This window comes from Equus asinus, chromosome 26, assembly GCF_041296235.1.
Source record: "Equus asinus isolate D_3611 breed Donkey chromosome 26, EquAss-T2T_v2, whole genome shotgun sequence".
Taxonomy (NCBI): Eukaryota; Metazoa; Chordata; class Mammalia; order Perissodactyla; family Equidae; genus Equus; species Equus asinus.
Genome location: NC_091815.1, coordinates 33,139,344 through 33,154,143, shown reverse-complemented (window position 1 = coordinate 33,154,143; position 14,800 = coordinate 33,139,344). Strand labels below are relative to the sequence as shown.

Below are 14,800 nucleotides of genomic sequence, written 5' to 3'. Positions count from 1 at the left end.
CTCGCTTGTTAAGATTCGAGAGCGCTAGTGATGATGATTTTCTGCGGAATATAGCACTGGGGCCCTTGATGGGAGCGTTGGGCTCCTGCCGAGTCCGAGGGGGTATTTATAGCTACGGTCGCAGCTTGCCCTCTTGCATGTAATTCGACCCCGAAGCACTGGGGCCTCCCACGCATCTGAGGACAGAGGTCCAAGCTTGTTCTGCCAAATATCAGGCCCTCAGTCCTGCCAGTGGGAACCAGCCATTTCTCCCTTCGACCCCAAAAGCCCATACTCCAGCCCCCTCCTCCCTCAGAACCAGGAGTCCGGGACTCCAGTTTGAACTTTTCACTCCCCTGAATCCGACTCCTGCTGCTGCGTCAGGGAAAAAGCGACAGGTGGCACCTGCCTGCAGGGCCGGGACGCGACCACCTGCCCCTGCTGCTCACCCGGCGCCCCTCTCCCGGCACCTGCTTCTGTCAGTCTGCCCGCCGCTGCCCCGCCCGACCCCGTAGTCCCAGGACGCGGAGGAGGAGCGAGCCAGGGAACCCCGACGTGCGCCCCGCCCCGGGGCCTCCCAGCCCGCGCTTCCGCCCCTTCTCAGGGTCCCGGGGGGGGTCCCGGCACGCCCCCGAAAGGGGGGTCTGAGGCGGTCCCAGGCTGGTGGGCGGGGCCTGTGGCCTCCAGCCTAAACCGTGGGACACAACCCGCTGCAGAGTACAGCTGCGCCGAGCCCACCTGGTGAGAAGCCCCTGGGATGGGGAGCGGAGGGTGGGGGGGTGGGGGGCCGGGAGGAGGGTGCACCGGCCTTAACTCTTCTGTCACCTCTCTGGTCCCAGTCCCTTCCCCACAGACCGTGGTGGCTGACACCTACGCACTGCCCCTTCTTAAACGCAGGTGGCAGAGACCCTTCCATTCCCCAGGGACCTGTCAGGTCTTTTCCCCTCTTGATCAAGGATGTCGGATTCTAGTCCCCTCAGAGGACTGAGTTCCACCCTTTCACCCCCTTCTCCTTCCTTTCCTTTCATAGACCCAAGGTTCGGGCCCCCAATGCCCTTTTTCTTAGGACCCAGGAGTCCCAGACCCCAGGCCCTTCCTCCCCAGCTCCAGGAGTCTGGGCCCTCAGCTCCTCCTCCCTCAGACCCAGGAGTCTGGGCCCCCAGCCCTCTCCTCCCCCAAGATCCAGAAGTTACGGCCCAAGGCCTCTCCTATCCCTAGGTCCCTTAGGCCCTTCCCTTGCTGCACTCATATGCAGGGGCAGCCTCCTGACCTCCAGTCTGACGCTGCCTCCTGTGGGGGCCCTGCCCTCCCCCCAGTCCAGGTCCCCATCCCAGCCTTGGCAATGACCCTGGCGGCCTCCTCCCAGCGCTCCCAAATCATTCGCTCCAAGTTCCGATCTGGTGAGAGGCTTCTCTCTGTGCGTGCAGGGGAGGGGTGCCCGGGGTCCTGGGAATTCTCTAACTCTGCGACTGTGCACGGCGGGGTGAGGTGGGAGGGGGCGGTGGGACCCACAAGGCATGCGTTTTCTGTGCAGAAGGTCACTTGCACGTAAAGGAGGCCCTAGCAAAGGGGTCGAGTTGTGGTGGACTAATGAGCGTGCAAATGGCTAGAACACTGCTCATGTGAACAGTGGGGAGTGGGCGGCTAGGGGTGGGTGTGCAGAGGGTCAGCTACTACAAAAGAAGAGGGGCTTAAATTGACACGTGTGCAAAGCAGAGGGGTGCACAGAGTGGGGACTTCAGCGTGACCAGTGTGGAAGCGTGGAAGTGTGCGTGAAGAGACAGTGAGCTCTCAAGCCTTGAAAGTGTCAAAGATTGTATTTTAGGTCCCAGTTCAGGCGGAAAGCGTGCAAATGGGTGGAACTGGAGGTCAATTCCTTAGACGGCAAAGGGTACTTGAGTGTGTATAGGAGTGTGTTTACATGGTTGGGGGTGCAAAGACACCAGTAACCAAAGAGCAAGGAGTGTGCAAAAGAGCGTGCAAAGAGCAGAAATGTGCAAAGAGAGATCCTTGCTCCAAAACTGGGGACGGAATCCTGAATGCAAATAAGTGTGTTAATGTGGCTGGGTGGGAGCCAAGACAGAGTCAGCCGAGGATGAAGTGTCAGAGACTTCAAGTGCACAAAGGTGGCGTATGTGCCAACCGAAAGCCCAGGGAAATGCATGTTTAAAGGTAGATGTGCAGAGGGGCTGACTGTGGGGGGCCCCAGAGGTGTCACAGAAGGGAGCATGTGTGTGCAAAGTGGGGTGAATTGGTAAAGGGAGGCAAAGCACAAACGGACAGGGCTGCCAAGATGGCGATTGTGCCGAGGGTGGGGTGGGCACATGCTGGTGAAGGGGGCAGGTGGAGCTGGGGGCAGGGCTGCCTCGTGCCTGCAGGCTGGCTGGCTCCTAGCCCCAGAACTCTGGTCCTTGGCACTGTGCTGGCAGGGAGCAGGCAGGAGGCCCGGGAAAGGGAGCAGGCTGCCTGCCCGCCCGCCTGCACTGGGTGTGTAAGGGGGTGGGCGCGCGTGTCCTGCCAACTGCAGCTCGCCCTTCGTCTGCCAGGCCAGGCTCCTGGACGCTCCCTTCCCACCTTTCTCCTCCCATCTCCCTCCTCCCTCCACAGTCCTCCAGCTTCGGATCCACAGACGGTATCAGGACCCAAGTAAGTATGGGCCCTGAAAGGGATGGGATGGTGGCCCCACTTCCCTGGGGCACGCTGGTGGGCAGCCACCAGATATCCTGCACTGGTTCCTGAGCCTCTGTCCCTATGCCCCAGGATCCACTGAAATCCCATCCTGTCCTTTGCCGAGGACCCAGGAGTACAGGTCCCCGGCCACCCCACCCCGAGGAGCCCTGCGTCCTGCTGTTCGGCTTTTCCCACTCCAATGAAATCCATGAATCCAGATCCTGCTTCTTTAGAGAAGACAGGCGTCCCAGATGCCTTGGCACACATAGGAATCTCAGGCTGTAGTTTCAGATTCTCTCTCACCAAGAACCAGGAGTGCTGGCCCCACTCCTCTCCAGCCAAACCCCAGATATCTCTGATCCTCAGCTGCCACACGGCTTGGTGACTGAGGACGATTCTTGCCTTTGTTGAGAATGCACATGCTGGGTCCCTAGCACCTCTGCCCTTAGATCCAGGAGTCTGGGCACCCAGCTCCCACCACTTGGGTTTTACTTCCTGGGCCTGCCCTCCCGCGCCCAGGGGCTGAGGCCTCCAGGACCCTCCTTCCCACACAGCCTTGTTCCTCCCTGCCTGGCCTGCTGCCAGCAGGCCTCTCAGGCTCCTTCACTGCTTCTCCAGTCTCAGATCCAGATCCGTGGATCTCAGCCTCAGGCCCAGCTCTGGCTCCGGCCCCAGCCTTGCCCTTGGGTCCTGCTCCTTCCCTCTTCAGCCCTGGGGTCCTGCTCCCTGAGCCAGAATACTGCCCTTGGAGGTCCCTGAAGAAGGTGAGTCTGGACCAGTGTGAGGGGAAGTCCCCCCGAGAATCTAGCTTTGGTCTTCCTTGCTGCTGCCTTTTTTTGCTACTCTCTGGTGGTGCTAAGCTGAACCTATACTTTGCATGGAGCTCTGGGGCAGGAAGAAAGTAGGAACGGAGCTGGAGCATATGACATCATACCTGCTTTTTCAGGAGTCTCCCAAGATCTCCCAACAATGGAGGGAGCCCAAGCCGGAGGGGAACTTGACACACCACCAGTACATGCCCCCAGAGCCAAGACAAGGGTCCAGGACAGACCCTCAGACCGAAAGGTCAGCCCTAGGTCCTCCTGGGTCACCTCTGTGGGAAGGCACAAACTCACTGCAGCCACCTCCTAGGTATGACCTCCATTTTTGTTCTTCCAGTAGTCCAAGCCCCCAGCATCCTCCTCCATCAAACTCAGAGTCCAAGATCAGGGGAGTCCAGTCCGGAACTCCCTCCTCCCTCAGGACTCAAGAGTCCGGGCCCCCAGCCCCTCTTCCTTCAGTTCCCAAGAGTCCTGGCCTCAAACCCAAGAGTCGGAGCCCCGAGTTGCTCTTCTCCCATGCACAAGAACTAGCCTCTTGTCGTTGCGCCCTCGGAGATCTGCAATCCTGGGTCCTCACTTTCCTGCATCTTCAGGAGCCCCCGTCTTTGAGGAACCCGGAATGCCTTTTCTCTCTCTGCCCCTTCTAACCTCTGTTTCCCCCTCGTGACTATCACCAGGATGAAGCCCACTCCCGTCACTGCCTCCCCACCAGGAATCCCCAGCCCCTCGCCCCCTCCACACAAGATGGAACTTCAGACCCTTAAACTGGAGGAGCTGACGGTGAGTGTGGGGACGAACTTCCCGAGCTGGCCCTCTCCCTCTATGGGGACCGGGAGCCCGGGGTCCCCAGTCCTTCCTCTCTCGGTTTCCAAAGGTCCAGTCCCGGCTCCCGCCTACGCCCCGGAGCCCGCCCATCACGGCCTCTCCCCGCCCTCCACCCCAGGTCTCGGAGCTCCGGCAGCAGCTGCGCCTGCGGGGCCTCCCGGTGTCCGGGACCAAGTCGATGCTCCTGGAGCGCATGCGCGGCGACGCCACGCCCCGTGAGCGGCCGAAGCCGCGGCGCGAGGACAGTCCCGCGGGGGCTCGCTGGCCGCGTCTCAGGCCTAAGACGCAGGGAGCCGCCCGGCGGCCGGGTTCGGTGAGGGCGGGGCTATGCGCGCCTGAGCCAATGAGGAGAAGACAAAGCGGGACGGGGCGGGAAGTCGAAAAGATAATAGCCAATGAAGTGCGGGGGCGTGGTTAAGAGCAAAGAGGGAGGATCTTAAGGGAAGAGGAACCAATGAAAGAATGGGGGCGGGGGCCGAAGGGCGGTGTGGAGGAGCAAAGGGCGGGGCCGCGGCCAGGGGGTGGAGCCACAAATTACGAGTGGGTGGGGTTGCGCCCAGTGGGCGTGGCTTATAGGAACTAGTGCCTTTCTTGGTTCTAGTTGAAGCCAAGCTCAGCTTCTCACCAGCCGCCTCTTCCACGTGCCGCGGAAACCCTTGTGACAGCTCCGGCTCCGGCTCCAGCGCTGACCCCTTCCTCAGCACCAGCATTGGTGGCTCTGACTCTGGAGGAGGAGCTTCAGGAAGCGATCCGCAGGGCGCAGGTGAGAGGGAGAGGGCTAGGGGTCTCTGGTCAGGATCTGAGCCCGGAGTCTCAGGGTCACGCTGCTTCTGCCTGTCCACAGTTGCTTCCGAACCGGGGCATCGATGACATCCTGGAGGGCCAGGTGGAGCCTAATGGTAAGAGCCGAATTTCTAGATTTGGGGGAGAAGGGGGCTGAGGTTCTGGACTCCTGGGTCCTAGGGAGGAGTGGGCTGGGGACCTAGACTCCTGGATATGAGGAATAGGGGGCTGGGGTCCGGATTCCTGACACTCCATTTCTTCCCCGGCAGACCCGCTGCCCCCCATTCCTCTGGACTTCCCCGGCTCCTTTGACGTGCTGTCCCCCTCCCCGGACTCTGAAGGCCTCTCATCTGTCTTCTCTTCCTCGCTCCCGTCTCCCACGAGCTCCCCATCCCCCTCTCCGAGGGGCCCCACAGACTCCTTGGACTGGCTGGAGGCTCTGAGTGGGGGTCCCCCGCTGGGCAATGGCCCCCCAGCTCCCAGCATCTTCTCTGCTGACTTATCTTACCCCAGTGGCACCCGGCTGTGGGACCTGCTGGAGGATCCATGCTGATGGATTCTGGGGTTTCCAGGGATTGAGACCTGGTGGGGATGGGGAGGTCACAGAGACAGACTCTCTGAGGGAGGGGTTGGAACAACCAGCAGAGCCCCTCCCACCACAGACAAACACAACTTTCTTCCCCACCTGGCCCTGGCACTGCTGCTGATGTGCCAACCACCTTGCTCCGCCTGCCTAATCTCCATGTGATCCCCTCCATGGTTGTGTGGTTGGGGCCGGGGAGGTTTCATTTGCTGCTGGTCAGGGTAAACAAGTTGCTTGCTACTTCCTGCAGAGACCTCATGGATGTCTTTGTTCCCACCTTCTTCCCCCCTATCCCCCTGACTAGATGGCTGCCTGTTGGCGGGGAGTCTGGAAGGTGGTCTGTGCTTTCTAGATGCAGGAGAGGGGCAGGGAAGAGCAGAGAGGAGAAGAGGGAGCCAGACCCTGGCTTCTGGTTGGCGATGAGAAAGTCAGAAGCGTTGTGTCTGAGGTCAGAATCTCTTGGAAGCAGAGCCTGAGACGAGATTCACATGCCTGTGATTTATGAAAGAAATGCTTCCAGGAGGAACCGAAAAGGAGTGGATGAAAAAAGACAGTGAAGGGGACGAAGACCAGCAAGAGGGTGACTTCAGATGAAGTCCCAAACTCAGCCTGATCCCCCGGGGAGCTCTGGAGGACAAATTAAGTTGCAGAGTCTTTCCCACCTCGAGACAAAGGGAACTGGGCCTTTGAGGCAAAGGGAGATCCCTGTTTGGGTTTATTATCACTGAATTCCAACCACCCCAAAGCTTAGAGTCTTAAAATAATAACTGTCTGTGATCACTCACAATTCCATGGGTTGGCTGGGCTCAGGGAGGCAGTTGTTGGGCAACATATGATGTCAGCCAGGGCTGTGGTCATCTTAGGGCCCAACCAGGCTGCAACATCCAAGATGGCGCCCTCAGCCATGTCTGGTGCCTTGGCAAGATGGCTATTAGGCTGGACCCAACTGGGCTGTGGGACATCTGGACTTCTCTCATTCTCTGTGTAGCCTCAGTGTTCTCCCTGTCCATGTAGTCTCTCCAACGGGGTAGCTGAACTCCTTACATGGTAGCTCAGGGCTCCCCAAAACAAGCATTCCTAGGGGAGGAAGCAGAAGCCGCCAGTCTCTTAAAGACTAAGCTTGGAATTCGCAGTGTCACTTCCACCACATTCGATTGGTTAATGCAAGTCAGGCCATCCCAGGCTGAATAGGGGAGGGACCACACAAATGTGTGAATATCAGGGGCGTGGTTACTGGGGGCTGTATTTAGAGACTTGCTACTACACCCCTCTCAGCAGTCGTGGGCTGTGGGTCCCGAGAAGGGGGCAGGACATAAACTCCCAGGCACCTGAAGCCCAAGGGTAGTTCTGGGGAGAAGGGCACAGGGTAAGCCATTAGCAGCAAAGCGTTTGAAAATGTAGGTATTATTATTCAGATATGGTGAGACCAACAGATCAGGAGATGATTGCCATTGAAAAGATAGTTTGTTATTCTCACAGATCCCAAAAGAAGGGGATGCGCCAAGCCGTGCAGGGCCACATGGGGAAACACCACAGTAGCCAGGATGCAGAAGGAGAGAGGGGACCATGGGCAAGAGTCTCTATGGTAGTTTCCTCTGGAAGGAACAGACGAGGCAAGGTAAGCAGGCTTAGGATTGTTTAGTTTGACTAATGTCAGCAGGCTCTGGGGTGTAGGGGCTGTCCATCGTTGTCTGGAACCTGGCCCTGGAGTGCTTCGGCAGAACCATGGTGGCCTGGAGTATAAGAGCTCCAGAAAGGAAGTGGTTGGGGGTCTGGGCTCTGGGTCGGCTGCCTTGCCTAGGAGAGATCCACTCACAGGTAAGCCCTTCATTATCTCTAGGAATTGGCTAGCCTGGGGAGGGACAGTCCCTCCAATGTCAACAAGGCCCCAGCTGTCAAGGCACCAGAAATATGGAAAATAAAAAGGCATGATTAATGCACCAGGCACAGGGTAGCTGGGAGCTGGGTGCACAGAGCTGGAAAGAGAAACCTGAAGGGACCTGGGCGGGCCACCAACAGTGTCTGCCACAGTTGGAAAAGGACACCAGACCAGTTACGGGCAACAGGACCTAGAGCCAGTGACTTTCCCTCATCTTGCTGTCAGTTTCCTCATCTGTACCTACAGCCCAGGGTGGATGAGGGTGTTCACTGAGACTGTCCATGAACTGGACCTGGCATGTGACATGTGCTAATAAACACTTATCATCGTTTTTAGCTGCTGATCGTCAGTTCTAGTGCCTCAACGTGTGAAAACTCTAGTAGTTGCTAGAGATCTATGATAAAAAGGGAATGGAATGCATGCTCATTTCCATGAGGCAAAGGCAGCTGGGTCTTGCAGGACCTTTCATGTTTGGCTGAAAACATGTGGGAAATGGGTGCAGTCAGCCCTGGAAAGATCAGGAAGGGGTGTGACAGGGTTCCCTCTGTCTCCATTTCCCTTGAGACCCTTCTATGCCTGTATCTTCATCTCTGCCTGACTGTGTCCTCGTCATTCTCTGTCCTTATCTCTCCTCTGTCCAGAGGAGGGTGGCCTTGGGCTGAGAGCCTGCAGGGCCTGTGGGCAGCCCCAAAGAGAGTAAGGGGTGGATGCAGCTAAGGAATTCTCCAGAAGGTGGATATTTGAAAGACAGGCACACACTTGGGTGGAGTGTGCAGGTTGGAACGCAGAGCCTGAAGGAAGGGCTTGGGTCCACACTCTCTGTGGCCTATCACTTAGCCTTTCTCCAGACATTTCAGTTGCTCCCTCCTGCCCCTGAGGAGAGGGCTGGGCCACCTCCAAGGGGGCAGGGAAACCCGAGGGCTGGACCTATGGGGACGCCCAGGAAGGATGAGGTCAGACGGGATCCCCCATGGCACCATCTGACACCCCATGATCTCAAATGAAGCAGGAAAAAGACCAAGAATACATTTGCCAAGTTACCAAAATTACCAATTTATCTTATAGACATATTCCCTAGAAGGATGCATTCGTATTCATTGGGTAGACTGGAGAAGAGTATATTTTGTTTGCTTTTCTCCTCCCCCTCCCCATCCTCTTCCTCTTCTCTCTCTCCTCCGCCATTTCTTTCTCTCTCCCTCCCTCCCTGTCTCTCTCTCCCCCTCCTTTCTCTATGTTACCACAAATCTAGTCTGCTGCTTCCAATCTCTGACTTCTATTCTGCATTTTACCTCCACCTTATTTTTCCCCTGGCTCCTCCAGGGGTGACCACTCCCCAGCTCCCAACTCCACCAACTACCCCTCGATCATCATCGTCGTCGTTGAACAGAGCCCCCTGCTGGCCTGTGGAAGAATTCCGCTGGAAACACTCAGGAGTGGTTGGACGCAGAGGCAGTTACTACGATGGTTGAGAATCTCGCCAATGGGGCCAGATCGAGCTGGGTGGACTTATCTCTCCATCACAATCTGTGTGGCCTAGGGCAAGTCATTTAACCTCTCTGAGCCTCAGTTTCTTCATCTATATAATAGTACTTTCTTCTTGGGATTGGTGTGAGGAATAAACGAGTTAACCTGTATAAAGTGTTTGGAACAATGCCTGGCATATAGTGAGCGCTCATAAAGTGTCAGCAGTTGTTACTGACCCACACGATTGACTTGACGTCCATTCCTCTGCCGAATGGCTGTGCCCACCCACTTGACCACCCTCTGTGCATGCAGTTGCTTTGTCCTTGGTGTTCTCCAGCTTCCTCATTTTCAGTCTGTCAGGCTGTTACCTCTTCTTTCCCTCAAGTCTTGTTTATTCCTCCTGGTGGATGATGGGGACTCCTCGACCCAGGCAGCCTGGCGGTGAGGACTCCAGAGCCAGGGCAGGGAGCAGGCAGGTGGCTGAAAAGGAAGGAAAAGAGAGAAATGGGGGTCGTGAGCCTTCATTCCCTAGAGGACAGGCCACTCTCCTCCCCTTTGGCCAGAGAAACCAACTTTGGTGCCAAACCTGAGTTCAGACTTTGAGCCCAGCCTCTTCCTAGTTGGGGACCTCAGACAAGTCCCTTCTCCTGTCTACCTAATAGTAGACTTTGATCCTACATATTTCCCCAAGAGAAACGAAAACGTATGTCTACACAAAGGCTTGTACACACATGCTGATAACAGCATTATTCATTATAGCGCCAAACTGGAAATAACCCAAATGCCCATCAAATGTGAATGGATAATGCCATGGCAGGGAACACCTGCACAGCGGAATACTACTCAGCAATGAAAAGGCAGCGAATGACTGATACATGCAAGAACATGGATGAATCTCAGAAACATGATGCTAAGTGAAAGAAGTCAAATACAAAAGACTAAACATGGAATGATTCTTTATGGAAAGTTCTAGAAAAGGCAAAGCTAAAGTGATAAAAAGCAGATCAGTGGTTGCCTAGGGCTGGGAGTTGGGAGATTACAACGGAGCACAGAAAAAACTCTTCTATATTTTGAGGGTGGTGTTGGTCACGCAACCATAAAATTGCCAGAAATCACATTGGAGACTTATGTGGGCGAGTCTTTTTTAAGAGCTTTATTGAGATGTAATTCACATACCATACATTGCACCCATTTAAAGTGTGCAATTCAGTGCTTTGAGTGTATTTACAGAGTTGTGCATCCAGCACCACAATCAATATTAGGTTTTTATCACCACAGAAAAGAAGCCCCATACCCATTAGCAGTCACTGCCCGTTTCCTCCCAAACCTCTCCCCCTAGGCAACCACTAATCTGCTTTCTTTCTCTATGGATTGGCCTATTCTGGACGTTTCATGTAAATGGAATTTCATGTGGTCCATTGTGTCTGGCTTCTCCCACTGAGCATAAAGTTTCCAAGGTCCACCCATGTTTGAACACACATCAATACTTCACTCCCTTTTATGGCTAAATAATATGCCATTGTGTGGGTAGACCACATTTGGTTTATCCTTTTATCACTTGATGGACATTTGGGTTGTTTCCCCTTTTTGGCTATTATGAATAATGCTCCTATAAAATGGGTGAGTATTATTTCATGTAAATTGCATTTCAATAAAGCTGGGAAATAAAGACCGGGTAGAACTACACTGTTTTGTTTGGAGACCCTTCCAGAGATGGTGAAAGGCTAAAGAAAGGTAGAAATATGCCAACAAAAGGAGACAACACCACCTTCAGTGGGGAGAGACGCTTTCTGGGTGTTTCTGGATCCTGACAGCATCCCAGGTGTGAGTCAAAGCTTAACTCGACAGTCTCGGGATGCTCAAACCCTGCAGGTAAGAAAGGACTGGCACTTGAATAATTCCTGGCACATGACCTCTAAGCCCTTGACACATCCTGCCTGATTAAGAGGGTCTTGGTTTACCTGGGAGATACTCTGTGTTAACAATGTGGTTGATGGTGGGGCCTTGGGCCATAAGGTATCAGCTTGACCTCTGGAGGGGCTGAAGAATGAGCAGCTAAGGACTGTCATGTGGACATCCCTACATGACTGACCTCCAGTAAAAACCCTGGATACCAAGGCTCATGCGAGCTTCTCCAGCTGGTGATACTTCAAGAGTGTTGTCAGACATCATTGCCGGGAGAATTAAGTGCTATTCATATGATTCCGCTGGGACAAGATGACTAGAAGCTTCCTGCTGGTCTCTCCTAGACTCTACCCCATGCCCCTTTTGCTTTTGCTGATTTTAAACCGTATCTTTTCACTGTCATAAACCACAGCTGTGACTATCATGGCTTTGCTGAGTTCTGTAAGAATTCATTGAAACTTCCAGCAAATCTTTGAACCTGAGAGTTGTCTTGGGGGTCCCCTGACACACCAAGTCTTAACCTGGATGGGGGTTTCTGCCCTAACTATTTCTTAAACTGTATGCATTTTGTGACTGCTTCCTATGCATGATGTTAGAATTTAAAAAACTAACCCAGGACTTTATAACTAACTGAAGGTGAGAAAGAAAGGGGAAGGATTAAAAATAAGTTTCTGGGTTGTGGTGACCCAGAAAACTTGCCATGGCTGCTAAGACAACACACAGAAGAGAAATAGTTTCGGCGGAAGCAAAGGGAAGAAGTACTAAATTCACTTTGATCTACTGAGTTTGAGGAACAGGAGGGTAAACTCTCGCTTAGCAGACTGACGTCAAAGCTCAGGAGAAATGATGAAAAGACTAGAAGAGATCTCACGCCAAGAGAAATGCAGTTGAAACAAGGTGCCGTTTTTCTCCCAAGAAGTTGGAGAAAATTCAAAAGGCTGGTAATCTCCCACATTTGCAAGACTGTGGGAGAATGGGCATTTACACAGGGTTGGACAGAATATAAATTTTTCCCAAGTCACACAGCAGGATGGATTTTTAAATGTATACTCCGTGACCCAGCAATTTCACTTCTAATAATATATCCTAAAAATATATATATATATTAGCATGCATGCATAAAGATTTCTCATGCTACAGCCAAAAGTGGTAAACGACAAGGACATTCTCCTCAGCATTATTTATAGTAGCAAAAGCCAGCAAGCAACCTAAAAACCTTCAGCTGGAGTATAGATGTGTCATAGTTGATGACTACAATGGAATCTTTTGCAACTACCAAAGGAATCGGAAAGATGTTTACTACATAGCAGATTAAGAAAGAAAAGCAAGTTGCCAAAGTTTGTATGATTCCATTTTTGCCAAAAAGAAAAAAGCCAAACAGAACCAAAAAATGATATATAATCCTTTAACACTTATTAATTTAATTTTAAGTTTTAAATTTCTTTTTCTCCCCCTCCCCAAAGCCCCAGTATATAATTGTATGTTCTAGTTGTAAGCTCTTCTGGTTCTTCTATGTGGGACACCGCCACAGCATGGCTACCAACAGATGAGTGGTGTGGTTCAGCATCTGGGAACTGAACCTGGGTCGCTGAAGTGGAGCACGCTGAACTTTAGCCACTAGGCCATCAGGGCTGGCCCTAAATTTCTTTTTATTTACTTTTTTTTGGTGAGGAAGATTGGCCCTGAGCTAACATCTGTTGCCAATCTTCCTCTTTTTACTTGAGGAAGATTGTCTCTGAGCTAACATCTGTGCCAATCTTCCTCTATTTTGCATGTGGGATGCTGCCACAGCGTGGCTTGATGAGCGGTGTGTAGGTCCGTGCCCGGGATCCAAACCTGTGAACCCCAGGCCGCCAAGCGGAGCGCATGAACACAACCACTACACCACTGGGCTGGCCCCTAAATTTCTTTTTAAGAGCTTGCTTTTTTCTTTTTCTAGATGGCTCAACATTATTTGTTAAGAATCCATCTTTTCATCGCTAATTTGTAATGCCAGCCTCAACATGCATTAAATTCTCAAGTGGAATTCCAAGCGTCCATTTCTGACAGTTCCAGGCAGTTCCTTGAATCTATTTTCCATGCACTGGGATCGCACTGTTTTATTTATTGAGCCTTAACATCTCTTTTAAACATCTGGTGGAGCCTGCCCTTCTCAGCACTCTCTACTTTTAGAATTTTTAAAGTTATTTCTCTTGTTTACCATTTTTTCCTTTTGGTTTCAAAATAAAAATGTGAGAGTCATCTGTATACAGTAAGTGAAACCATAAAATCACCCAGGGAGAACAATGAGCTATGGACAGAACCCTAGGGAACGCCAATACTTGGAAGGAACACCCCATGATCACGAACATCATTTAATTAAATGAAAATGAATGGACAGGGCAGTACCCACATTCTACTTAATCTCAGTTAACTGAAGAAACTCCACAAAACCACCAGAAATAACCCTCCACCCTCCCCACTTTCTTAGGTGCTCTGTTAGTTTCCTAGGACTGATTGTAGCAAAAGTACCTCAAACTGGTTGGCTTAAAGCACAGATATTGATTGTCCCACAATCAATCAATTGTCCCATAATCCCGTTCTGGAGAGCAGGAGTCTGAGGTCAAGATGTCTGCAGGGTTGCCTCCTCCTAAGTCTGCGAGGGAGAATCTGTCCCGTGCGTCTCTCCCAGCTTCTGGTGGTTTGCTGGCCATCACTGGCATTCCTTGGCTTGTAGATGCATCACTCTGATCTCTGCCTTCATCTTCACACAATGTGCTCCTTGCGTGTGTGTGTCTCTGTGCCCAAATTTCCTTTTTGTATAAGGACAAAGTCATTGGGATTAGGGCGTACCCTAATGACTGTATATTTTTTTTTCCTGAGGAAGATTTGCCCTGAGCTAACATCTGTGTCAATCTTCCTCTATTTGGGATGTGCGTTGCTGCCACAGCATGGCTGATGAGTGGTGTAGGTCTGTGCCCAGAATCCGAACTTGCGAACCCTGGGCTGCTGAAGCCAGTATGCCCCAGGGCCGGCCCCCTAATGACCGTATTTGAACTTGACTATATCTTAAAAGACCCTATTTCCAAATAAGGCCACATTCACAGGTACTGGGGGTTAGGACTACAACCTATCATTTTTAGGGGAACACAATCCAGTCCATAACAGGCACCACTCTAAGCAGACGAACCAGAGTCAAATTCTACATGGAATATACTGTCCTCTCTTAGCTCAGGCCCCTGCTGGCTTATAGTATATAACAGCACGTGTCTAAGATGATGAATATCTGGAGCACATGGACAAGATTAACTTTATTTACTCTGTCTGCAATTGATTTTTAAAAGTCTGGAGAATGGGAATGGTATGGATGTCATAGAGGGGGCAAGATTCAGAACAGAAGGCGGTTGAGACTGCCCAACCCCAAATACAATTCTATGCTAGCCTGTCCATCAGGTGTCTTGTGAGCCTGCAGGAAAGAGCCAGGACTCAGCGTGGGCTCGGTAGGAAGATGTGATGGATCACCCTCATTTTCCCGAGGTCAACTGATGTGAGAGAACAAACCCGCATTTCAGCAAAGCCTTTGGCTTAGCTTGGCTGAGGTCAGCTGGGAGCAACTCCCCTCCAGTTACCCGCTTCCCACAAGCCTTTTATAGATGGCTCCCTCAATGCGTATGGGAGAGGGGAATCTGGGGGGCTTCTAGTGGAAGAGGAGGGTTCCAGGGTGGAGGTTCTGGTGGGAGAGGGGTTTTGAGTTGGGGGATGGATTTCTTGGGGGGAGATCTCGTGGGAGAGGGGGTTGATCTCGTGGGAGAGGGGGTTCTAGTGGTGGTGGGGATTCTGTTGGGAGAAGGGATTCCAGTGGAAGGATTCTGGTGGGAGAGGAGGTTCTGGTGGTGGGGATCCTGGTAGGAG

General features: G+C 52.7%; 2 protein-coding genes across 6 annotated transcripts in view; one reads left to right on the top strand and one right to left on the bottom strand.

Annotated features, from left to right (window-relative positions):
- The first annotated feature begins 238 nt into the window (after positions 1 to 238).
- On the top strand, positions 239 to 5,906 carry MAMSTR (MEF2 activating motif and SAP domain containing transcriptional regulator). 4 transcript variants are annotated; one of them, XM_044759539.2, is made up of 10 exons: positions 239 to 720; positions 1,296 to 1,379; positions 2,587 to 2,625; positions 3,268 to 3,413; positions 3,596 to 3,714; positions 4,148 to 4,250; positions 4,414 to 4,608; positions 4,897 to 5,058; positions 5,140 to 5,194; positions 5,348 to 5,906. In XM_044759539.2, the coding sequence occupies exons 2-10, from the start codon at positions 1,322 to 1,324 to the stop codon at positions 5,629 to 5,631; spliced, it is 1,161 nt and encodes a 386-aa protein (XP_044615474.2). In that variant the 5' UTR covers positions 239 to 720; positions 1,296 to 1,321; the 3' UTR covers positions 5,632 to 5,906. The 4 variants fall into 4 exon arrangements, with proteins under 4 accessions (XP_044615474.2, XP_070354361.1, XP_014707718.3 ...); XM_014852232.3 differs by having other exon boundaries at positions 448 to 720; positions 3,596 to 3,780; XM_070498261.1 differs by having other exon boundaries at positions 451 to 720; positions 2,526 to 2,625; positions 3,596 to 3,780.
- A 527-nt stretch (positions 5,907 to 6,433) lies between these two features.
- Positions 6,434 to 14,800, bottom strand: part of FUT2 (fucosyltransferase 2 (H blood group)) — a 33,901-nt gene continuing 25,534 nt past the window's right edge. Inside the window, exon 3 of one of the 2 annotated variants that reach the window (XM_070498269.1) lies at positions 6,434 to 9,484. The gene's annotated coding sequence lies outside the window, so the exon portion shown is untranslated. The remainder of the gene's footprint in view (positions 9,485 to 14,800) is intronic. The other variant, XM_070498270.1, reaches the window with a different exon arrangement.